Source organism: Cyclopterus lumpus, chromosome 15 (assembly GCF_009769545.1).
Source record: "Cyclopterus lumpus isolate fCycLum1 chromosome 15, fCycLum1.pri, whole genome shotgun sequence".
NCBI classification, from domain to species: Eukaryota; Metazoa; Chordata; class Actinopteri; order Perciformes; family Cyclopteridae; genus Cyclopterus; species Cyclopterus lumpus.
This window is the reverse complement of record NC_046980.1, coordinates 5313161-5339140: the sequence shown is the minus strand read 5'-3', so window position 1 is coordinate 5339140 and position 25980 is coordinate 5313161. Positions and strand designations below refer to the sequence as shown.

Genomic DNA, 25980 nt, shown 5'->3' with positions numbered 1-25980 from the left:
CCTCAACTTCGAGGTCTGACACTCAAATGTCCTCACAAAAAAGTACATGAATACACACACACACACACACACACACACACACACACACACACACACACACACACACACACACACACACACACACACACACACACACACACACACACACACACACACACACACACACACACACACACACACACACACACACACACACACCAGCTCCACTCGCTGGGAGACAGAGATGAGGGGGAGGGGGGTATTACACAGCATTTTCCTCTTCAATTCTACTGATGCCTGAGTATTTATATCACACACACACACACGCACACACACAGAAACACACACACACACACTCCTGACTGAGAGTATTACATCATTACATCAGGAATGGGCATATGTTGTGTGTGTTGATTCCAGTTGATATTTCCACGGATTAAAGGTGTTGTTGCTGTTGGTTTGGTGGAAAATACTCTGCAGAGCTGGCTGATGGGAAATATTTCTGAGGCGCGGTGAGGCATGAGACATGACGATCATGTGTGTGTGTGTGTGTGTGTGTGTGTGTTTGTTGAGAGACAGACTGAAGACAAACTGGTTGTGCACATTTAGCTCAAAGGGTTGAGATGTAGTGAATCATTTGGGACAACATGTTTCCTCAACAAGTGGGTGCACATCTGGAAGTCCCTGTTGCTACTGGGTGTGATAATTAAGTTATGAAAGAGATTGTCTGTTTGCTTCGCCAACACAATACAGCTTCACCTCTTCCTGATTCCCTGAACGATGTTTCAGTCGTACATTTCAGAACTCAAAGGATTCTTGTTCATGTCATCAAAATTAATAACCACCGTGTGTGTGTGTGTGTGTGTGTGTGTGTGTGTGTGTGTTGTGATTGTTAATTAGTTAATTAATCCATTCATCCAGGTTTATTTATTTGGCAAGTTCAGGCACATTGATTATTCTAAGGATCGTACGAAAGTGGTTGAAGAAGTACTCAGAGTAAAAGTACTAATTCCACACTGTGAAAGTATGTATTATCAGCTCAATGTACTGAAAGTAAAAGTATTCATCGTGCAGTAAAATGTTCCCCGTCGGTGTTTTATTTAAAATAAATGATGTTTCTGTATTTTCCACAACAGAGCCTCATATTCTATAAGATTATCAAATGTTTGTACCCTTTCTGCCCTGTGAGAACCACGTACCTCTACAAAGTTTTACTTTTCATAAACTCAGGTAAACAGCCCTTGTTGTTGTGATGATGCACGTTCCAGCTGCTCCGAGAGGCTTTTTTAAAACAGTTTATATACCTGAAGAAGTTGGATCATTTTCTCAACACGTAAACAAACACGTCATCCTTCAGTTCAACTCAAAACGTTCCACATCAACACACCTGGACTGACGTGGTTTTCACCGCACAGGAAGGAGATGAAAAACGGAACAATAAACAATAGTAACTAAAGCTGTCAGATACGTGTAGTAGAGTAAAGGGTACAGTATTTAGTACAAGTATAAAATAGCTTACAAAGTAAATACTAATATAGTAGTAAATACAATTAAAGTACAAGTACCTTGAATTTCTACTCAAGCACTGTACTTGAGTAAATGAACACTGGTGAATCCATCTTAAAACTCTCGTACATCTATCTATCCATCTATCCATCCATCCATCCATCCATCCATCCATCCATCCATCCATCTATACATTTAAAATCAAAGAGGCTGTGTCATGCTGGGCCAGCATATCTCTCTCTCTCTCTCTCTCTCTCTCACACACACACACACACGCACGCACACACACACACACACACACACACACACACACTGCATGAGATCTATGGGCTGTAAATGGAGCCAAGCAGTTGTGAGTCAGCACTGAATCTTCTCTCGTCCTTCTGCTCTTCAAATATGAATTTGTGATTAAAATACGTCTCCTCTTTGAACACTAAAGCATAAATCTAACTGCTCTGTTACTTATCCATGTCTTTGTTATAAAGAACATTTCAATCACATGTTGTGCTAAAATACAATTAAATCAGTGTAATGTACTGTAACCGCTAAACACAAAATGCTGTTTATTTAATTCCATGTCTTCCACGTGGATCTTTAACCGGTGAGGACGATGACTTTGCTTTAGCTCCGTCTGTTAGCATGACGGAAGCCATCAGCTGCATGTTCAAGACTCATTTTAAAACAAAGAGCTGGAAACCACCGGGCTCCCTGATCACCTGCGACCTGCCGACAGTCGCTCACGTCCAAACTCGGTGAAGTGAACCGTCTGTACAGCTCATCACAAATCCCCCACGGCTAAGAGACGATTATTCGATGCCAATTCATCTTTCTGGCCAACTCCGACGCGCTGGCTTTCTTTTAACACCTCCCTCTGCTTCATCTTTATGTTAGTGGCGCCGACATGGACCACTAGGGTGATGAAGGATCAGTATATTGAGGAAAGGCCAGCAGGCCAGCAGGTCTGTTAACAGGACGAGTACCAACAGGACTGCCGAGGGTTGAAAACCGGTTTGGTGAGGTGACTGTGGACCGGCCTGACCGCCTTCCCACGCCGCTGATCAGATAAACTCTGCATCACCTTTATTTGTTGTGAGCTTCTCGGAGTTTACAGCTAAATACAAGCTTCATTTCCTGATTTATACGGGCAGAGAGAGAACAAAGCTGGACAGAGAGGGTGCTGGGTAAATTAGTCGGCCTCAGTTTATAGACTAGTGGGAGTGTGTTTGCTCAGTGTGTGTGTGTGTGTGTCTGTAGCTTCGTTCATAGATTGGAGGCCTACAGACGACACAAAGCCTCTTCTGTTTGACCTGCTGAGCGTGTGTGTGTGTGTTGTCGGGTTAGTTGGACTTGCTGCTATTTTTATGAGGACATATTGGTTCAGATTACAGTTAAACTGGGGTTATGTTAGATAGATTAAGGGTCAACGTTTAGTGCATTATGATAATCCACTGGGATTTAAGAGTTCATTTAGTCAACAAGGGATTTTAAATACAAGACTTTAACTTGTAACAAACTATTGTCTAATTTTCTTCACTGCTCACAGATATAAGAAGCAGTGATGCAGTTTGACAGGATGCAGCTGATTGATATCAGCTCTCTGATCTCTGTTTGGTGAGAGAACCCTCAATCTACCTGCTCGTTATCTGCCTCATTAAACACACAGCAAACAGCCTGTGATTTAAAGCTCCGCTGTCTCATTGACTCCGGCTGTAAACACCTTTTAATAAAAAGGATGTTATCAACCAGCGGCGAGGGCGAAGGTTCGGTTTGATGTTTTTCAAGCTCTGGGCTGACGTTATTTCTGAATCCATACCATTAAAAACAAATAAAGAATAGACGGGGAGAGTAGTCAGGTGGCAAAGTTTGTAAGCAGTTATGGTAATAAATAAAAGAAATATAAAATGACTTAGCAGAGCTGACTTTCACAGAGAATCTTATCTTTGCTAAGTAAATACATTACATTTCTAAGCCACAAAGAAAAATATGTAGCGCCTCCACCGTCAAAATTATATTCAAGCATTATCACAGAAATGTTAAACTATATTTCCTGCTCTGAATTTCTGCCCTCATGTCTTGTAAAACATAATAAGTCTTGCATTGACTTAAGTTAAGTATAAATCTAGTAAGAAATTCAAGCTTATTTCTCTGAGCAATCTGCTCTCTCTGCAGGTGTATTGAGCACCAAAGTGTACAATATTAAATAACTACATAAATAACTGAAACACTAACTCATGACATTTTTATTTCCGAATGGAATGTGTTTTTTGGGGGCGGAATTTCAAAATGAACTTAATCAAGAGTCCGTAATTATTTAATGATGTCACTTTTCATGGCAGTGATCACCACTTTCCGGAATTAGCAAATTAGCACCCGCTAGCAACAACAATGTCAACATATTACATTTCACATAGAATAATACATGATGATGATGTTACATGTTACATGTTATCATATGTTACCACCCAGTAATCAGTTAGAACATCCCTTTAATATTCTGAAATGGACAATTCTGTACTTTTGGTACTTTGTAAATGTTTTATACTTTTATAGTATTATTTACTTGAGTAACATTTTGAATGCAGGTCTTTTACTTGTCATAGAGTGTTTCTACACTGTGGTATTACTGTGTTATTGGGTACTTCTTCCACCACTGCTTCCAGGTCACTTGTACTACTAGCTTTTACTCTTATGTAGTATTTCATTCACAGAAGGTTTCTTTCATCAAACTCTGAGAAAAGTAGAAACATGACCCGGAAGTTTCCTGAATTTATGAGACAAATGAAGATCTACAAGAGGGTAACATTAGGAAACATCATAGTGTTAACAATGTTGTGCCTCCTTGCTTTAAAAGGTGCTCTATAAGCAAACATATCGTTGCTCCACCTCTGCATATGAGTGTTAGTTTGTGAGTCTGTTCGCCACCTGCTGTCAGTCAGCCGCCACTACTTCAGATTTTTAACTGAGTCATCTCACTGAAGCAAAGCAAAGAGCAAAGGTCAAAGGTCTCCTAGATAACTGAAGGATCAAATGTCTGTGATCAGGATTATCAAAATGGGTAAAAAGCACATTTAAAGATAAAAAAGAGCTCTTTCATTCTGCCGTTCTACTTTTGTGCAATGTGGGACTTTTTTTATTGTGATTGTTTAAAGAACTAAAAACAAGCCGGATCATTATTTTCCCCCGACTCCAGATTGATAATGTGTAAAGCATTTCTTTAGCGCTGACAGGGCACAGTGAAAATAGGTCTGGCGATGCGAGACTAGTTACAACACAAACACACAACCAAGTCTTTATATTTCACCACATAAACATTGAAATGAATTGAAAGGTCCTTCGATTTGATATTTCAGTCTAAGAGATTCTGATATTAAAGATGAAGGAAAAATATTCAATTATTTCGTTTATTAAGTTTTCAGGTGATGTTTCGGTGATTATTCTACCTTTCAGCTTCATTTTTTAAAGGAAGACGTGATCCATGAGCCGGGCTCCCTCCGGGTCCGGGGACAGGATTCTGGTCCCGCTCTGGTCCAGGAGAACGGACCGGATGGCGCGGCTCAGGTCAGCCCGGTTCAGCTCAGAGCACAGAGACGCCACGACAGTCCAAACGTCCACTGAAGAGCTGCTGTCCTGCAGGATTACCTCCTCCAAAACCCCTGAGGGGACCGAGACACACAGTGAGACCGAGACACAGCTCAGATTGAGGATCCATCTTTTACAACCCGCTGTGGCTTGATGTGGAAAACTACAACACCGACATCTTCATCATTACATTTTGAAAAAAGCTGTTTTGTTCCAACAACTTTCAGGACACTTTTGGGGCCAAACATATCAGTATTGTCATAATATTCATCAGACTTCCCTGTATGACGATGACTAGAGCAGAAATCTAGCTAAATTACTAAATGTTCTGATGCAACATGCATGAAAACAAATAAATAGCCAAAACCGTGCAATGTCATGACAGCTGTTCTGTTGGAGAACCTCACCAATTTCTTCTTTGTTGTTCAGGTCTAATGAGTGGTGGAACAAGGCACAAGTATCAATATGCAAATAATATAACAAATATATATTGTTTAGCTGCATTTCTACTTCCATTCATGGCTCACTGTGGGAGAGGAAATGAGGCTTGTGGTGGTGCTTCCAGTTCCACCATGACTCACATTTTTTTCAAACAGAAGTATGTGTATGTGCAGCTTTATAAATCGGGTGTGTTTGAGATAGGAGATGGTCTAAACAGGTGAACATGTGAAAACAACTTGTTGCCAATATTGCACTGCCACAAACACACACTGAGGGAAAAAAACTGCATCAGAACTGCGTTTGTGTTCCTGCTGACAGTCTGTGTTTACCTCGTCCTTTGCTGACGAAGCTGTCCAGGAGCTGCAGAGCGAGCTGCTGCTGAGGGTCAGCCAGCAGAGTGTAACAGGCCACGCCCACCGACAAGATGGCCGCCTGGCCCTGCTGAGGCGTCGTCAACAGCTGGAGGAGGGAGAGGCTGGGCGAGCGATACAGAACCCACATACAGTCCTCTGAGAGAGAGAGAGAGAGAGAGAGAGATTCAATAGCTAATTATCGGATAAGTTATGCAAGAAAAAAACATTTGTTTTTCTATATTTGTGAGGACATTGTTTGACAATGAAAGTTTCAAAATCAGCTGTTGTTGATGTTTTTATTTTTTTTCGTACATATGAAGTAGTTTGAGCCCTAAAATAACATGCTTGATTTTGGCTGCATTATTGTGGAATTGCCCTTTTTCCGTTGTCTCTCTGGTGTTTTGTTCCCAATGCACAAACATAACCCTCGTGCAAAATAACATATATTGGTAAAGAGGACAAGAGACCATTAAAATATAAAGAGTAGCTCTCTCAGCCATCTGACAACAATAAATCAAGCTCCGGCAGGAGATCACAAACTCAATGGCAGTTTAATCCTCCAGCCCCCCAGTCCTTTAAAATCGTGACAACTGGCCAAAATGTCCTCACAGTGCAGGAACGTCATCACCACGATGGTAAAACAGGTAAAGCAAATACACACACACACACACACACACACAGACCAGCTGAGAGGTCCTGGCAGTGGTTCATGAACTCGGCGGCGCTGTGGATGAAGCCTCTCCTGCAGAGGCTTAGTGCGGTCTTCCTGTCCAGCCTGCAGGCCATGTAGACGGTGGTGGCCAACGCCAGGCACAGGTCAGCCACGCCGGGGTTCTTCTGAGCATGCTCAGTCAGGATGTCACCCAAACCCTCAGAGAAGGTCAGTCTGCGGGGATAAAAGACTGTTAAGAGCCGAGCAGTAGCAGATGATTGTCAAAAAAAAGAAACCTGTTGTGTTTACTTGTTGTTGTTGACAGCGTGGGTGATGAGCTGCGTGGCGCCCTGCTGCAGGGAACTGTGCACGAGCTGCAGGGAGAGAGCAGCTGGCAGCTCGTCACCGTCCGGGAGGGTCACCAGTAGAGCCTGGAGGAAGAGGAAGAGAGGGGGGAGAGAGCCCGGCGGGCCCGTCACACCTGGGAGAGAGGCAGGTGTTCAGGAAGAAGTGTTTTAACAACATCCAGGAACCAATAAACAGAAACAAACTTTGTCTCGTTAAAGACAAGCTACACAAATGTGGGATTTATGTTCTAATGGTGTCATTTCACTTGTTGGTTTCATCACAGAAAAGACTTCTCTTCTCCTTGGACTAACAGTTCCTGAGGGAAATCCTCCCAACAGGACAAATGTGTTACATCTTAAAAATGTCTTTTCAAAAAGTAAAGAAACTTCACTCAAATCTGGGTGTTCAAGTCAACTAACGGTAGGCGGAGGAAAGATTAAACAACGCTATCAATGGTGAAGCACAACAAAAGATGTCTGTCTCCCACCTTTAAACATCTCCATGGTGTCGAGGTTCCTCAGGACTCCTCGAGGAGATCGAGCGGCGACGAAAGCAGCTTCCTCATACTGCGCCGAATCAAAGAGCTCAATGAACCTATAGCGGGCAGAAAAAGAGGCTTCAGAGAATCTGCAGAGTTCAGATAAACCGATCAAAACTTTGTTCGTGAACGCAGCACCTGTTCAGGTAAGCTGCCAGGAGTTTAGACTCGTCGGCTCCGGTCGGCTCTTTGAGCTCCAACAGTTTGGCGTCGATGCTGCGGCCTTCCTCCTCCGTGACTGCAGGATGAATATGAAGATTAAATGTGTAACTGTGACCGCTTCACTTTTTTTAGATTTTCTTTATTGAGGCCTGAGTGTTGGCTCAGAGGTGACTCATGTGAAATATCAAGGCAGGTTTTGATAGTTATGAAAATAACTTTCATGTAAAATGTGTTTGTTTAAGACGTAAAATTACACTGGGAGTTGGAACAGTTGACATTTATTTAAATGTTCTTCTTTATTTATTCACCTTTGTATTACTATTTATATTTCATTCACTTATCTGTTTTTTCTAAACTTTTAATGTATCTATTTTTGTTTCAAATTATTTTAAAATGTGTTTATTCATTTGTAATATATGTATTTATATATGTGTCTATATATATATACATATATAAATACATATATTACAATATATTGTATATGATATTTCCCTTTCAATTTATTTCCACAAACTAATGTATCTATCCATTTATCTCTATTATGTTCTTTATACATTTTCTTCATGCATTTCTTGCATCTTTATGCAAATGAGGGGCTGTGATCATGTTTTCATTGGGTCAACTTCTATTGGTTGATCAACATCAGATTACACAGATGTAATCTGATGTCGCCTCGCTCCCACTTAAAACCCATGAATATGAATCCCAACGTTTTTTGGGGGTTTTGCAGCAGTGTCTCACCGTTGGTCTGTCTGATGTTCTCCAGGGTGGAACCCAAGAGTTCCTCCAGGGGAACCTGCTGATTCTCGCCCTCCCAGCTGGACACACAGTGAGACACTAATCTCAGACGCTTGTATCTGTGGAGAGACAGAACAACATGATCATTCATTTGGAGAATATTGACGACAGCTGCTCAACAAGCGTCCCTCGGTAGGATGTGACTGTTGTCAATGTGGTAGGTTGATGTCTTATACAGCAGCGTTTGTTTTCAAGGTTCTTCTGCTCCATTTAAATATGAGCCACTTTAAAGGGCTCTTACAGGACTTTCAGTTGGTAGTTCTTGGTGTCCAGCTGGTCTCTGTGGTCCTTGGCGGTCTGCAGCTCTGCGTCCTGCTTAGCTTTGACCTCCAGAGAGACGCAGTGACTCTTCCTGTCCAGCAGAGCAGCTCTCTGGGATTCAAGATGCTTCAGGTGTCGATCCAGAGCCTCTGGGTCCTCTGATTCCGCTACCGTCAAACCTGGGAGACGAGACGCATGTGTGGTTGAAACATGGGTGTTTTACCAGAGATGACACAGTGTTTGCAAATGCCGGTCCGCCCTCATTCTGGGCAGATTGTGAGACAGTCTGGATGTCTTTTAGGAGAGGTCGTGCCTTACGCATCCAAAGTTCTAACACCGGGGCGATTTTAGGAAAAACACCTCTTTCAACGCGTCCTTTCTCTCGTTTTGTGTCTTTGTCATGTAGTTTTGCATCTCTTTTGTCATCATTTTGTGTCTATTTGTAGTAAATCTGTGTCTCTTCATCAACTAGACTGGCTCTTTTTAGGGTTTCCATGAGCAGAAGTTGGGGCGCGTACCAATAGATCTAATAATGTCTTAGTAGTCATTTTGTGTCTGTTGGTCGTTCTATTGTCTTTCCAGCAAGAAATGTCACTGAAAAAGTCACTTGAAACAAAAGCTTGGGTTGGCCCGATTTACAGTCAGGCCAAGATTTACTGTAGAAACAATGCTGACAACTGAACGTGGACAATATGTCTCACAAGACAACGTCTGTTTCATTTCATGGACCATAAACCACCTCTCTTCTTATGCAAATATATAGGGAGAAATCAATGAATCACTGTAGAACGAGTTGTCTACCAAAATACAAATACAAACACATATACAACACTTTATTCTCACTAATCCTGGCCTGAGTATTAATATCAGTGGTACCAGGTATCCATGTGCTCTGCTCTTGAGATGATTTCTGTCTCTTCATCTCCTCTTGAAGTTCTGCTGTGTCCCTCTGAGTGACACATATTCTGAAAAAAGTCAAGGAGAGGAATGCAGTCAGAAAATGGATCGCAAGTTATGTTTAAAACCTCACAACAATCCCTCACGCAAACTAGATTGTCAAACATGGCCGCCATATCAGGAATTCCCTCGAATAGGTTTAGCTTTTAATTGTAATTGTTTTAAATAGGCAGGCATGACGCATAATAAATATGTATAGAACATAATGTATCTCCAAAAACATTCTGCTTAAATTTTTTTTTTAAATGATATTTTATATACACCTGTTCACTATCTCACACACACAGAACCTTAAAGCCCATGAAAATGGGGGTTTCACATCTTACGTTGTTATCAATAACATTAAATATTCATGACTAAAATAGGCACCAAAGTAAAAGTTTCGAAAAACAAATCAAGGTTTTTACATCCAAAACGTAGGAAGAGTTTATAAAACATGATGTTTTGCTCAATATTTAACTCCCCAACAGTTTATACAGGTAGGCAATACTCCATCAATCAATTAGTTGATCCTCAACCGCTGAAAATTACAATTACAGAAATAGCTCAGTTGAAATAACCCAAACTGTTTAATTGTGTCTTCATGTAGGAACTCATAACCCAAAGTAAGAAGCTACAATATGCATTGAGGACCTTTAACTAACGTTTAAACCCTCACACGTCCTTCTCAAGAAATGAGAAGTGGATCAAATGTCCTCACAAACATAGCACAATAGCACGCACCTCTCCCTCAGTTGGGTGGCTCGTCCCTGGCAGGTTGTTACTGATTTTGATTGTGACGTGGAGGCCGCCAGAGTTCGCCGAGCCGCCCTGGCCTCATCATCCCTCCTCTGCAGCGCCCTGATTACATCATCGTACTCCGCCTTTATGGTCAGCAGAAGTCTCTTGTAGCCCGTCGCTCGTCCAATCACCTGTTAGGAAACAAGACGAGGAGGAACAATAACGAGAGAGTGGCTGAGTCAGAATCAGAGGTACAAACACAACAATCTAGTATGTAGTAATACAAGTTATTTAGTTACAAGTTACAAGTAAAAGTAAATAAAACCTTATTCAAATAAAAGTAAAAACATATGAGCATCAACATATACTTAAAGTACTAAAAGTAATGTATGTAGCATGAAGAATGGTCTATTTCAGAATAATATTAACTTGGATTACGATTAACGATAATTGTATTTACTTTATATACTGCTGAGTATAGCTTAACTTATAATGTAGTGCAAAATGTCGGGCAATAAAAAGTACAATATTTCCCTCTAAGATGTAATGGAGTACCTGAACATTGTACTCCTTTAGATACTGATGGGTAGTTTAATTTATAACAATGTCATAATGTATGTTTTATATTATGTATTAATAATTTGAAATGTGACTAAAGCTTTAAAAATAAAATAAGAAATACAAAAATGAACTCAAAATTGTACTTCAGGAGTTACAGTTAAGTTATCTGAGTAAATCTACTGACCGGTTTACATTAAACCCCTTCACATTAAATACCTTCATGTTAAACACCTTTACCTTATTAAACCCCTTCACATTAAATACCTTTACATTAAACCCCTTCACATTAAATACCTATTAAACCCCTTCACATTAAATACCTTTACATTAAACCCCTTCACATAAAACCCCTTTATATTAAACCCCTTCAATTTAAATACCTTATTAAACACGTGACGGTAGACGGTGTACCGGAGGTCGTCCGGTCCCTTCTCCGGACACCGCAGGCACCGTTTCTCTTGTTCGATAAACTCATCCAGAGATCGGAAAAACCTCTCATCGCTCTCAGAAATCAAAATGTCGGGCGTTGAACATCTTTCTTCTGTTTTTGAAGATGAACAGGTGGAGTTTCGTGGCTCAGACATTGTTAGTTTTTACACGCAATTAGTTTTAAATTACCTGGGAAATCATGTTTTGTTTGTTGTTGTTGAGAGTTTGGTTGTTTCCTTTTTAAACAGGCCCCAATATACATTTGGACTGATACAAACTCAAATAACGATAACGTTTACAAAAAGACGTAACGCTACAATATTTGGAGATCATTTCGGTACTAAGTTAACTGTTAGCTAACTTTGACTTGCGTTGCCATGGTTACCGTGAAAGTGTAACGGGGAAATGTATGTGTGTTTTTTTTTTTTTTAAATCAGTTTTAAATTAGATTATTCTCGACGGTCTTTAGACCAACGTTATTACCGATACGTTTGACAAAAGGTCACAAACTCAAATAAATAAATCGAAATCTGGTTGGTAATTTCGATCAGGCACTGATCAAGCTACCCACCCCGTGCAAACGCGGGCAGAAAACCCCATTGCTCGCTTTCGAAAGCCCTCTTCTCATGATCCGCCATTAGGACTGTACCAGTGGTAAGAGCGTGCTCTGTGTTTAAACCGAACTAATATCACAAAATAACGATTTCAACGAGCAAATTTCTGCATCAGTAACAAGTCATAACGCGTATGTGTTTTCCCGTGTAGGTGGGTTGTACGCCAGGATGCAGATTTTCGTCAAAACCCTCACGGGGAAGACCATAACCCTCGAGGTGAGTGAGCCGGGCTATGGTGGAGGGATGTGGCGTTCAATGGCTGCAGCTACTTCGAGTTTTATTAACTTAATTGTCAAATAGCCCAATATTTACACATTAACTCCATTAATCCTTAACTCATCTGCTACGATGCGTACGCGTTTTTAAACATCGCTCGAATGGATGATGTGCACTGTCGTAGCTTAGAGTTGAAGCTAAGTGGCTAAGCTAGCAGTTACGCGGAACACCGTAAACACGTGCAGATTTTAACTGAACAGTTTTTTCCACTCATTTTCCACGATGTATTATATTGATGAGAGAAAGTGTTGGCTCTTCTTATCCCACATGTAATTGCAGCGTTGACCGGAAGAAGGTGTCATGGCTGACATGCCTTCTCACTTTTTTTTACAGGTTGAACCTTCAGATACTATCGAAAATGTCAAGGCCAAAATCCAAGACAAAGAGGGTGAGTTACTTCAAAAGTCTTATTTACAACGTTATTGGTTTTGTGGCAAATATGTGTGCTTATGGAAGACAAGGAACCAGTGAAAGGAATGTAACTTAAATACTGTCACAGGGGAAATGTCTATTCTGTGTATACTTTTGAGCACATTTTCCTTATTACTTGCATCTTTAGGTTTTGGGCAATAAGACATAAAGAGGCCCCATTGGCCTGTGAGAAATAAACTAAGTATTGGCTGATTCATTGATGGCTATAACAATTGTCACTGTTCCAGGTGTTGCATCTTAAAATTAGCCCTGTCTACCATTTAAACCTTCCTGTCAACTGTTAGTCTGATAATAGATCATCTTGAGTAAGAATCAACTTAAATTGTGCCCTTTTCTCCTCTTTTTAAAAAATAAATGTTTTAATGTCTCAATTTGTACCTTCAATTGTGTTTTTGTTAAAGGGCCCCATGTTTTGTTTATTCAAACTCACTTAAATTCGGTCTATTTTGCCCTCTTTTGAAACTTTGAGCTCCACTGAAATTAAAATACAGATCTGAGGGTTTGAACCAAGTTTGGCTCCACAGCTGTCGTTTCTAATAAATTAAAGAACTAGAAATGGGTGTCACAGGGAAAAATAGAGGTTGGATAACAAACAACAAAGGGTCGGCACCGTGTAGCTTTAAACGTGTAATGAATGATTTTAGGAGGAAATATTGATAAATATGTATCTTAATTGTAAAACTGAGGTAAATGGCAAATCTAAAATTGTAGCGTAAAACATTTCTACAGTATAAGTTAACATAAAAACACCACACTTTTGGAAATTGTATGTTAATCCATTTTTTCTGAAGCTGCAGTGCTTTTAACATTTAAATACTTCCCATCTGTATCAGTGTGTTGACCTGTTTGATGCTCTGCAGGGATCCCTCCTGATCAGCAGAGGTTGATCTTCGCTGGAAAGCAGCTGGAGGATGGACGCACTCTGTCCGACTACAACATCCAGAAGGTGATGTCCTGATCAAACTTGAAATGTTTTTATATATTAAATTTAAAAATCTGTTTAGTGTTGAAGGTTATTTAACTTTTCTTCTCTTCAGGAGTCCACCCTTCACTTGGTGTTGAGGCTGCGTGGTGGTGCTAAGAAGAGGAAGAAGAAGTCTTACACCACCCCCAAGAAGAACAAGCACAAGAGGAAGAAGGTCAAGCTCGCTGTGCTGAAGTACTACAAGGTACAAACAAGTTTCAGTCACAGAACCACGATAAAAGAATTCTCAAAACATTTTAGGTTTTATCCAATTTGAAGATGCAACAACTAATATACTTAGTAACTCATGCGTTTTTCTTTTGCAGGTGGACGAGAACGGTAAAATCCACCGGCTGAGGCGCGAGTGCCCCGCCGACGAGTGCGGTGCCGGTGTGTTCATGGCGAGCCACTTCGACCGTCACTACTGTGGCAAGTGCTGCCTCACCTACTGCTTCAACAAGCCCGAGGACAAGTAGACAAACTGACTGGTGTTAATAATAAAGATGGCAATGTTTTGACACAACTCTGACTGTTTTCTATGAAGCTTTTAATTGAACTGTTAAAACATTCTTCATCCAGTCTTTACAAATGGCTTTTAATTTATTGCTGCTACACATTTCTAACATCTAAATTCATGAATAGATACCCAGGAATATTGTGACTTTTTAATTTTGAGCAGAACTTAAAACATTCTGCCGATCAAGTCGATTAAAGCAAAAAAATCACGTTTTCTGCTTCCACGCAAAAGCTTAATAGGCGTCGGGACTCCAGGTAGATGTTTTTGCCTTATTTCATAAACTAATAATAAATGTTGCAGCTGGAAAGATTGTACATAAGGACTTCATGTCTGATAACATTCGGGGGTGGAAATCCTAATACTGGGTCGCTCTAAATTACACTTTACCTAAAATTAGTCGACATGCTCTTTACCTGAGTCCAGATTATTTCTGCAATAAAACTAATTGGAAACTATTGACTCATGTCTTGAGTTAACATGCTGGGTATGTCTAGCATTTAAAGGTAAAATCTTAAATTTACATTACTCAATCCTGGTTTGAAAGGGATTAATCGCCAGTCTTTCCCACCTGGTTATGTTTACGATGCAGTGTGAACAGGTGTAGATGTTTCGGTTTCAAAATCAATGCTGCATTCCTCCCATGTAAAAAAAATAAATGCAGGCCAATACAAATGTTTGGGGGGATGGTTAATTAAAATCAAGACATTGCATCACGTAAATCTGGTTTCAGGTGCGACAAATTCACTTTCACTTCAGATAAGGAAACTAAAGAGGAATACAAATTATAATTTGATGCATCAGTTTTTGAATGAATTTTAAAGTAATCACAAAAATCAGTACATTGTTTTGCCAAAATTAAAATGTCGATTTGACCATCTGGTTATTGCTTTAAAAAAATATATATACAGATGTCTATTCTCAGCTTTTAAAATAATTTGATACTTATTATTGCCGAGTTTTCATGTATTTTCTTTTCCAAGCAGAAACGAGCCTTCATGAGTCAAAAAACAAGCCACAGGTGAAAGAACAGTTTGTGTACTAAAATAAGGTTATTTACTTAAAAATCGTTACATTGGACAGACTGAATACAGAGTTTTTCATTTCCTTGGTAAACTCATAAGGCACCGAACCAGATGCTGTACAAAACACCAACACATTACAGATTTACATATTAGAGATTATTCCTATACGCGGAGTTTCCTTGCATATTTATTACAGAGAAAAACACTAAAGTCACTGCTCTTACATGTGTGAAATGTATGATTGGTTAGCTTCATTCACACACACACACACACACACACACACGTGCACACCGAGCCAACACGTGCACGTCTTCGACTGCTGAGGAGAGAAAACCAACAGTTTAAAGGAACAGTACATTTTAGGTACATCTGCGTCCAGTACAGAGGACCAGGGTGGTGTGTTTAGCCTAGCTTAGCACACATACTGTAAGTATGAGGAATCTGCTAGCTTAGCTCAAATGCTAACTGCTGCTAAAATGTCTAATTTTATATTTTGGTTCCTACACAGATATAAAAAAGAAACATAAAACATCAATCCAAAAATATTTAGAGGTATTAATTGTGCTAAGCTAACAGTTTCCCCATCTTTGTGCTAGGCTAATCCCGTTCTGGGCTGGTTTCCCAAATAATATTAATGAGACTGTTTTGTCCCAAACTGCAACTGAAGTAACGCCTTTAATGCTTTAGAATAGAGAATAATTTAAATAAATCTATCGTAAGTCAGAAAAACATCCTATTGAAGGAGTGAAACCTGAGTGGGAGGAGCCAAAGTTAATATAGAAACAATTGTACGCTCATTTAGGTTCATTTGATTTTTTAAATGATGTCCCTTCCTTCGTGCCATCCTTTGGCTTTTTCTTTTTTTAAACCACACTTAAATTTATTAATTTTTTTACATTTTAATGTCTGAGACTTCAGTTGAAGTAAACATTTTTTGTACTGTGTATTTAATCAAGTGTGAAAAAAAACTATTGAACTGTGAAAATAATTAAAATGGCATCAAAACAATTGGTCTCTTCCCGTTGACTACCTTTTATATTTTTACATAAACAATGTCCCATAACGGACAGCGGAAGGGGCGGGACTTTGCCTCTATTGGCACTCTGGTCAATTAGGCTCCACCCACTGAGGTTTAACTCCACCAATCAGATTTCTTTGCGACACCAGAGCAGCTCAACCTCTTTACATAACTGATCAATCTCCAGACAGACAGCTGACGGACAGACAGACAGGATGTGGACAGACGGACAGACAGACGGACAGGACGGTAGACGTCTCCGTAGCGACCCCATCATCGTCTCCTGGAGTCAGCTGGACGTCAACACCACTGCAGCATAGTGTTCTGGTGATTCTTTTTTAAAATCCTCTCTTGAGTAGGCACGGCATCTAATAACATTTATTTACACATTAAAAGTCACATATTATAATAGTACCTTTTTTTTTTTATAATTAACTTTTTAGAGTGGAGATATATTTCGATATGGCAGGAGAACTCAGTCCTGAAGAGAAAGGAACAAAAATTGGCATTTTTTTAGCGTTTTGAAACGCGACGAGGGTCCTTAAAAAAATACAAAAAAAAATACAAAATAAAACATTTCTGTGTTCATTCCCAACGAGCATCCTTCTCTTCCCGCCATCATCTCATTTCATCATTATCGTCTCGTTTGGCTTTCACAGAAAGCGTCAAACCTGGCAGAGAGAGGAAGAGGAGGAGGAGGAAGGACTCAGACATACTGAGGAAGGAGGAGATGCACAGTTCAGCCCTGAAATGGGTCCATTATTATCTCCCAACCTCCCCTCTTCCTCCTCCTGATGAAGAGGGGGATGTACTGAGCCTGAGCAGGTCCAGGTTGAGTGTGTTCAAGGGGGACGAAGAGGAGGAGGAGGAGGAAGAGGAGGGCGGTCAGATCTTGATGTCCTGGGACTCCACCATCTTGGCGAGCGTCTTCTTCACTCTGAGGATGGTGAGGCGGGAGGCGGGGTTATGAGCCCAGCACTCTGACATCAGCTTCAGCATGGCCCGAAGGCACTGCGGAAATACGACAACACACACACAGTTAGAAAAACATCTCAACAGAATTTATTTACGCATTATTTTACGTTTTATGTCACAATAAATGCAATATTTTGGGGCCTTTGGACTGTTGTTCGAACACAAGACATCAAGGTCTCACCTCGTCACTGTTCCAGCGGTTGGACACCGCCGGCCGCATTCCTTTAACACAAACCACCTCCAGCATGTCTTCATACGACGGGTCAGAGGGCACCATCTCATAGTACGGCGGCTGGTAGTCCTCCACGATACCTGAGCAGAGACAATACAGTAATAAAGAATATTGTCATTTCATTGTCTATTGACGCGCCCAATACCGTGTTGATTATTCATTGAATGGTTTATATAATGTCCACTGAATTCTAATCTAATCTCTTCAAAGATTTAATTTAAAATCAGTAGTACTTTTCCTTTCTATTATTATTATATTTTGGTAAAGATGGAAATGGAGGCTCTGGACTGTCCTCCACATACATGTTTTCACCAGCAGGTGGAGCCACTTCATTCAATAAACTAACTAATTCTGCTCTGTGCTGATTTCATTAGAGAGGAAACAGCTGACTTAACTCAGAAAGATAAAAGCTTTGAATGTTTTCACTGGCCAATCACAGCTAAGGATTAAACCACAGATCATAAGCACTTGCAGAAAAGGACAGAAATGTGTTCTGATAATAAATTAGAGATGAATATTCTGACAAGTACTTTCTCAGAACAGCAACAATTTACAAAAAAATGTACTATACTAATTGACTAATCTTTTTATTTGTATTTTTTATATACTTTTTAAACAATTGATCTATGGATTGATTGATTAAATAAATAACACAAATTGAAAATGTTCTCAACCGTTAAATATATAATATTAAAAATGCACATGATGCCTTCAATTAAGCCTTAATGTCGCATTAAAACCCCAAAACCGTTGAATATTAAATGGGGAAAAAAAATGGTTAAAAGTTTCCAGTTCAATTTCTATTGATCGGTTATTGTTATCTATGTATTGATTTTTGCATCTCTAGATTAAATGAATCTGCCTAACAATAGTTTGAAATCCTATGTTTATTTTCCTCGTTAACAAAAACATATACAGACATACAATACTAAGTGTACACTTCATTAGGAAAACCTGTGTGTGTGTGTGTGTGTGTGTGTGTACCTCCGGTGACGCAGCGTCTGGCCATCTCCCAGATGACGAGGCCGTAGCTGTACATGTCGGCCATGATGTAAGCCTGGAAGTGGTTCTTATTGAGGCTGTCGTCCAGGACCTCGGGGGCCATGTAGCGCCTCGTCCCGACCCGGGTGCTCAGGGGGACGTCCACCTCGTTAGTGTCGCTGTGGCAACCAAAAAAAAAAAAAACGAGAGCCGTCAGTCGCGTGACGAGGTCACCGTAGTTTACACAGCGAATTTTAAAATGCACGTCAGCGCACCTGTTGAACTTGACGGCGAGGCCGAGGTCCGCGATGCAGCAGGCGCCGTTCTTCTTGATCAGGATGTTCTTGCTCTTCAGGTCTCGGTGGGCGATGGCCGGCTTCCCCTGCGTGCCGTAGATCTCCGTGTGCAGGTGACAGAGGCCGCAGGCGGCGGAGTACGCCAGTCGCAGGAGAGTCTGCGTGTCCAGCGTGCTCAGCTTCAGGTATTCGTACAGCGAACCGTTCTCGTGGTAGTCGGTGATGAGGAAGAGCTGCGTGAAGGCGCCGGTGCCTTTGATGTCGGCCGCGATGAAGCCTGCAGGGCGGGGAGAGAGAGAGAGAAAGATGATTGACGGGTCAGACCTCCACTGATGATGCAACATGAAAACCGCAAGAAACTGTATCCAGATCATTGTTAAGAGCTTTTTAAAATCTAAATCAAAATAATATAGCATGCATGTGCAAAATGCTCATCAAAGTGTACTTCTTTACACACACACACACACACACACACACACACACACACACACACACACACACACACACACACACACACACACACACACACACACACACACACACACACACACACACACACACACACACACACACACACACACACACACACACACACACACACACACACACACACACACACACACACACACACACACACACACACACACACACACACACACACACACACACACACACACACACACACACACACACACACACACACACACACACACACACAAAAAATCAGTCTCCGTGTAACATCGCGTCTCATCAGTGTTAGGTTGTAGTGGATTTTATATATATTTGCACATGTAGATAAGAGAAGTTTATGTTTTAAATTAATACATAAAGAAAGATATGATAATTAATTTGGGATATTATGAGGAATATTCTGGAGGAATGTATTGTGAAACATAAGAGAGGATCACTGTTTTATTATTCTGTTTTAATGACAAATGTAATAATTAACTGTATGATGCATGAGAATGAATGAATGTTTTATTGTTTAGACAATAGTTAAAATGGATGCCGATTGAAACCTAATGTGTTGCTTTTATTCGGAAGGCAGGATAATAGGGTTTTATTGTGAAGGGGAACTTCCTGTCCTTGACCGGAAGAGTGAGCTTTGACCCCGCTAGTTTTACTAATTGGCTTAGCGAACAGAACTGCTGCATCCTTTGAACTGACCAATGGAACTAACCTTTAGGTGTGAATTCATTTGCATGACCATACTAACGACCGAGCATTTGTTCTGGGGAGACATGGTTCTACTGGTCTGGAGACTCGACACAGCCCCGGTCTGTGGCTCCCTGGGAGCTGCAGTCCGTCTGTGGAGAGTTCCTCCTTTCTGGCCCCACGATCGTGAACGCTACATGAGTATTATCTTTGCCATTAAATATTGTTAAACTTTAACTCGAATCCTGAATTTCCTGCGGCCACGGGACCCGGAGCTTTGAACACGAATCTTACATCAGTCTGACAGACGGCGCTCGCCGTCATTAGTTTAAATCATGAACCAAATTAGAAATCAATCGAGGTATCGATCGGTCCTGGAGTCCTCCAGTCTTAAGTCTGTCGCTCTGAGCTCACAGTTCGGATGTTCAAGCTGATGTTTGCAATTAAAAAGTATTGCTTGCTTCACAAAGTTGAAATGGAAAAAAATAAATAAAAAATGTTCTGTTACTTTTATTCACTTTGAACTTTTCCTAACCGCCTTTAAAAAAGGAACTCGTTGTAGAAGTTAATTATAAGTGAAGGAAGTGATTTGGTACCGAGGATGTTCTCGTGTCTCATCAGGACCGTCTGGTAGATCTCCGTCTCTCGGAACCAGCTGGCTTCCTCCCTGGTGAAGAAGACCTTGACGGCCACCTTCTCTCCCCTCCAGCGGCCCAGCCACACCTCGCCGTACCGCCCCTTACCGATCTGACGCACCATCTGGATCTGCTTGGCGATGGTCCGCTGCACCTGAGCGTCCGAGAGGGGAAGAAGAGAAAGAAAGAAAGAAAGAAAGAAAGAAAGAAAGAGAGAGAGAGAGAGAGAGAAGGTTTTATGATGAGTGGACGTTTAGTTGCTTTTCAGATATTTCACAAGAGAAATAATTCCACCTGAAACTAACATTCAGTTTAAAAGCATTAGAAAAACACATTGTGACACCCAAAAAAGAAAAAGGAGAAATAAACAGAGAAACGAGTTGGGAAAAGAGTACTTTAACCACGGTGGAGTCAATTAGTTGACAAACTATTGATGATAATCAATTGTACTACTTAAAATGTTGCAGCCCAACTATTATTAATTATATTCTTTTAGTGGGGCTAACAACGGCCAACATAACATATTTTGGTCAATTTCAACCTTTAACTATTTTGATAATTTCCTTTTTCCAAAAAACGTTGGTTTCTTTTGTTTAAATGGCATTAAACAAAACAAAATTCAAGCATTTTCAAAGTGCAATTTCTATGCAATTAATGTGTTTGTCCTGCAGATGCAGTGCCGTGTCCTTACCAGCAGGGGGAGCCCGGAGCCACTGCCGGAGCTCTGTGATTGGTGGATGAGGTCTTTGAGAGACTCTCCAACAGGGATGAAGACCTCCTGCTCCAGATCCTTGTGATACCGCTGACGCTCACTCTGCCATTTATACCTGAAACACAGAATTATATATTACTAAATACAGAATAACAGGCAGTTTATTATAACTGTCAACTTCTACCTGAGAGACTACCCTTATATATATATAAAAAAAAAAATATAAAAAAAAAAAAATATATATATATATATATATATATATATATATATATATATATATATATATATATATATATATGTATATATATATATATATATATATATTACAGTTGTCCTACCTGTAGTAACAGACCACGGTGACACAGATCAGCGTGCAGCAGCAGACCGTCATGGAGATGAGGAAGGCCAACCAGTGAGGGCTGGCGTCTGGAAAACAAAAACACTGGAGGTTGGACTCTACGTTCACGACAAACACCTGAACCTCTACGCTGTGGGGGCGTGTGAGTGTTACCGGGTGGAGGCTGAGGGGGGAGGGTGGGCTGCAGGTCTCGGTTGCAGAAGTCGGTGTTGCAGCACTCGATTGTCCTCCTGGTCTGAGCATTGGGTGAGTCCTGTCAATCAAAGCAATAATGCGATCAATCAATTAAACCTCGTCCTCTGTCTTCGCAGCCGACGGGAACAGAGCAGAGCGTCTCGGAGGAGGAAATCACTCTCAACTGGCTAAAAACTCTCATTTATGATTCTATTTTTAGCATTTTATCAACTCTTAAGTTTAGTTTGAAAGACATTGCAAAAAGAGAGCTGCAGAGGAATCCTGGCCGGGTATGAGGTGCCATTCTGTCAGAGACGTGAGCTTATTTTCTGCATATTATGAGCGTATTACAAAAATCTCTTCACATAAAACAAGGCGCTCACAACCTCATAGCAACAGGAGAAATTCTGCTTGAAAATCACTTGTTCAGCTCCTTCGTTAATGAACTTCCCCGTCGCTTGAAAACAAGCTGCGTTCATTATGCATTTCTTTTTGCATTATATCATTGCATGTATATATGCGTGTGTGTGTGTGTGTGTACCTTGCACTGGAAGTGTGACCCTTCATACTTCATGCAGCCGGACGTGAGGATGGCGTCACCGTGCAGCTCATCCTCCTCGATGATGGCGAAACACTGACCGTTGGTCCTGAGGAGACACGCAGATCAGTCGCACGGGTCAATAACAACGATTTTAACCTTCTGTGGTCGATCGGCTTCTATTCTAATGTCTTTGAGGACGGACTGAATGCTTCTTAGTAAGGTTATCGTCACTGCCGTCTCTACTCACTGGCAGGTGTTGTTGGTGGCGTCCTCAGGACAGTGTCCGGAGCAGTAGCAGCTGAGGAAGCGGGCGGCGTCCTCGGGCGCAATGGTCGAGTCCTCGCCGGGCCGCCGAGCCTCCGGTTTCACCCCCGTCCCCTGCAGGACGTGGTCCGGGTTCTGACCCGCAGCTGGAAGGAGAAACACAAACGAGTCAGAACCAGGTTTGGAAAAGAAGGATACACAATTTAATTTAATCTCATTTAATAGTCTTGATTTAAACTCAGTAGGAGATACAGGACTCCTGGGTGGAGAGCTGCGACAACAGACTTCAGGTCAGATTTATGAGAGCGACTCCTGCAGGAGGTGAAACATTCCTCCTCTATCAGCGGGACAACAGGAGGAGGAGGAGGTCCATAAAAAAGGACCACAGGCTATTTATACAACCGAAAGTGCGGCCCGTCATTCTTTAAATTTTCGGCATTTTTAAAATCCCAGTTACTCCAGAAACACCCCCACCCCCCCTTTATTTTGTAACTGTAAATAAAATGTATGATTGTTATTGCAATTGTGTTCCTGTTATTCGTCTTGGTCAGGATTATTATTTAGAATGGGAACTTTAAGTTTTTTTTTTTTATATATACACGTGTATTAAAATCCTCTTATGAAAACTACCCTCCATAATGGACAACGAATATTTTCAACATCTGCGGATATTTTCACATTAATTGATTTGTCTGTAAAAAAAACAAAAAAAAAACAGAAACACACACGAGAGGAAACCAGACGAGCACATTTGAAGGGCCGTTAGCAGCGAACGCTCGACTCATCAAAATGTTTATTTTAAAAAAGCAACAGAAGAGGTAAAAAGGTCAGAAAGAGAGGAGAAGACGTAATCCCTCCATCCCTCTGCCTTCTCATTCAGCTCTCTTATCAGTCCACCATGACTGTCTTTTGTTTATCTCCTTTAATCCCTCTTTCTTCTCTCCTCCCTCCCATCTCTTTATTACCGTGCACGTCTCTCCTCTCTCTCTCTCTAAGCTCAAAGTAAAAACAGTCTGAGGTGTGCAGACAGTCATGTTGTCATGTCTGGACATGAACTACCTGCACAGCTACACTTTGAGCTGCCTGGTAACCCTGGCAACAGTCTGTCTGTCTGTGCTTCTCTCTCTCTCTCTCTCTCTCTTCGGCCGCCACAGGAGACGTCTGCTGTGACTCTGCAGACTGGAACGCAGACTCTGACTCATGTTTGATGGACATAAGAGTGAGAAAACAGACTATAAAAAGAAGAAAAAAAACAGACTGATTTTGACGAGACTCCTCACATTAAGCTGAGTCGGCACATCCCCCTCTCGATTTAAGGCAAAAAAAAAGAAGAAATAAAATAAAAAAGGTATGCGTGTGCCTGAAGCGAGGAGGAAGGAGAAGTAAAAAAAAAAGGGAATGGTGGGTGTGCTGAGGCTGGAAAATGGCTGCTCTTGTTTCTGTCTCCATCCACATGTGTTGCTTAATTGGACCGGCAGTCAGAGTGGAGACTGAGGTCTGGCAGAGAGCACGCTGGGTAATCGGACTCTTAAAGTCACAGCGTTGTTTTCGGGGCCGCCTGTTTATTTACATCCAGCAGCTAGCAGCCGACTGATGAAACACTCATCTCTCCGCGGCCGTTCCTCTCTCTCATTTTATAAAACACCTGAAACCGTGAACGCTCAGTTTTTTTTGGGGGTGGAAGCAGTCGGTGAGATCTACATAAGTTAACGGCTCAGCTCTCATGCAGAGAAACTTTACGACCGCGTTAGTCAAAAATGACTCACTGTCTGAAGCCTCTTCAAGTTTATAAAAAAGGAGGAAAACAATACGGTCTGCCACATATTTATATTTGTAAAATTAATGACTTTTAAAGACCACGATTAAAGACCTCACTGTGTGGCCATTTCATAGTTTTTAAACATTTTATAGACCAAAACAATTATCAGTAAAATAAATCAGTAGATTAAATCAATCAGGAAAACAATCGCTAGTTGCAATCCTAAAAGATATAATTAGAAAAATATACACAGTTGATAATAGAACAACCCGTTTTGGTTTTTAAACACTTGAGAGGAAATTAAGCAGATGTATGGATGAAAGTATAAAGTTGTGGAATGTGGGAGCGTTTGTTTTTATCTCCAGTTGCTGAAAGTGGGCGCTCGGTTTTCGGGCACGGAGCGGTCGGTGTGGTCTGCAGACAAAGTTATCTGCTCCGCTCTCCTGCAGAGAATCTTTTTTTTTTTTTTTACGACGTCGAGCGAGTCAACGATGACTCACCGACTGCAAATATGCAGAGAAATAAAAGATGGTTTGATCAAAGTCGATGCCTACCCACACCCGAACGTAACGGAAACCGCATATGGTAAAGAATAATTAAGATGCAGATAACAAGAAACAGCACTTTGGGATAATAAACACGTCAGTCTTTGAACTGCTCCCTCTCCGCTGCTGGTAAAACCAGGCCAAAGAGCGCTTGTTTTACCACATGGCCCCGTCACGTTTTATTTTATTTTTTAAAATCGTGGATGGCGGAGAGGCGGGTTGAACGCTATCTGAAAGTCATCGTTATCTTCTGCTCTGTGTTGGAAATGTACCAGACTCCCTCTGAACTAGCCTGAGGTGATAAACTCCACCCGTCTGGTACAGCATGCGTAGTAAAAACAAACAAATGCTCTGTACACAATGACTTTACAGCATGGCTGAGGACATGGGTGTTGATGTGTCCTGGGGCAAATGAGTGGCAGTTGTAATACTTTATCTAAACTACCTTTTTCTGGCTGTGGATGATACAATCAGTTGGTGATATTTAATGGTTTTAAGTGTGACAATGTTACTTGTTGTGAGGGATATGCCACCTCGGATTAGACGTCACTGGATTCTTGTTTGGGGCGCCAAAAGTACTGAAATTGAGTTGTAATATTGCAAGTTTTAATTAGTTTTATCTAAGAAATGTGTTTGTACGTCTGTTTGTGTTTATACAACATTTACATTTTGAGCCTTGGCTATAAAAAAGGCTTTTAATAAAAAGGTAACATTTCTGAACTGATATCAAAAACGGTAAAGTTCTGGTCTCTGACTCTTTTTTAAAAACACTTTTCTAATTGAAACATTCAGATTTTAAAAAAGGTGAACGTGTTTTTTCATGCCCACCGCTGCTCGTCTAAACAGAGAGAAATAAAAGAAGGAGGGGAGGGAAGAGAGGACAGCCCAGCTCTCAACCACAATGAAACCCCAAGAGGGCGATCGGTGTCACCTCCCTTCGGCTCCACTCCCTCCTCCGACCTTGGAAACGGAGGAGGAGGAAGAGGAGAAGAGGAAGATGAGTGTACGAGATGAGAAAGCAAAACGTGGGACAAACTGCCTCCGAGGCCGAGAGGGTGAAAATGATATACCATCAATTCAGAATCAATTCTCGATTTAACCAGAAAGGAGGGCACTGGTTTTTCTTCTTATTTAAACTCCACGCCACCAAACCTGCTGGCTTGTTTCTCCACTGAAAAATAATAAGGCAACATAACTGGCATTTAAGCTAAATGGTCTTGATGAAG

At 41.0% G+C, this 25980-nt stretch overlaps 3 protein-coding genes across 3 annotated transcripts in view; 1 reads left to right on the top strand and 2 right to left on the bottom strand.

Moving 5' to 3' along the window:
• Positions 1-4388: 4388 nt before the first annotated feature.
• LOC117743724 (clathrin heavy chain linker domain-containing protein 1-like) lies at positions 4389-11667 on the bottom strand. Its single transcript, XM_034551500.1, has 11 exons — positions 11236-11667; positions 10298-10485; positions 9494-9582; positions 8598-8796; positions 8300-8415; positions 7535-7634; positions 7346-7452; positions 6820-6991; positions 6542-6744; positions 5835-6014; positions 4389-5138 (listed from the first exon to the last, which is right to left on the bottom strand). The coding sequence occupies exons 1-11, from the start codon at positions 11437-11439 to the stop codon at positions 4942-4944; spliced, it is 1755 nt and encodes a 584-aa protein (XP_034407391.1). The 5' UTR covers positions 11440-11667; the 3' UTR covers positions 4389-4941.
• Positions 11668-11866: 199 nt separating this feature from the next.
• Positions 11867-14093, top strand: rps27a (ribosomal protein S27a). Its single transcript, XM_034551502.1, has 6 exons — positions 11867-11938; positions 12050-12114; positions 12508-12562; positions 13467-13552; positions 13644-13775; positions 13897-14093. Exons 2-6 carry the CDS (start codon positions 12067-12069, stop codon positions 14044-14046), a joined length of 471 nt encoding a protein of 156 aa, XP_034407393.1. The 5' UTR covers positions 11867-11938; positions 12050-12066; the 3' UTR covers positions 14047-14093.
• A 1013-nt stretch (positions 14094-15106) lies between these two features.
• LOC117743725 (bone morphogenetic protein receptor type-1A-like) overlaps positions 15107-25980 on the bottom strand; it is a 38227-nt gene continuing 27353 nt past the window's right edge. Inside the window, exons 4-13 of the mRNA XM_034551501.1 lie at positions 22434-22596; positions 22187-22292; positions 21625-21724; positions 21452-21539; positions 21093-21228; positions 20363-20555; positions 18591-18888; positions 18319-18494; positions 17284-17414; positions 15107-17138 (exon numbers count right to left, since the gene is read on the bottom strand). Coding sequence (XP_034407392.1) covers positions 17013-17138; positions 17284-17414; positions 18319-18494; positions 18591-18888; positions 20363-20555; positions 21093-21228; positions 21452-21539; positions 21625-21724; positions 22187-22292; positions 22434-22596 — 1517 coding nt within the window. The 3' untranslated portion in view covers positions 15107-17012. The remainder of the gene's footprint in view (positions 17139-17283; positions 17415-18318; positions 18495-18590; positions 18889-20362; positions 20556-21092; positions 21229-21451; positions 21540-21624; positions 21725-22186; positions 22293-22433; positions 22597-25980) is intronic.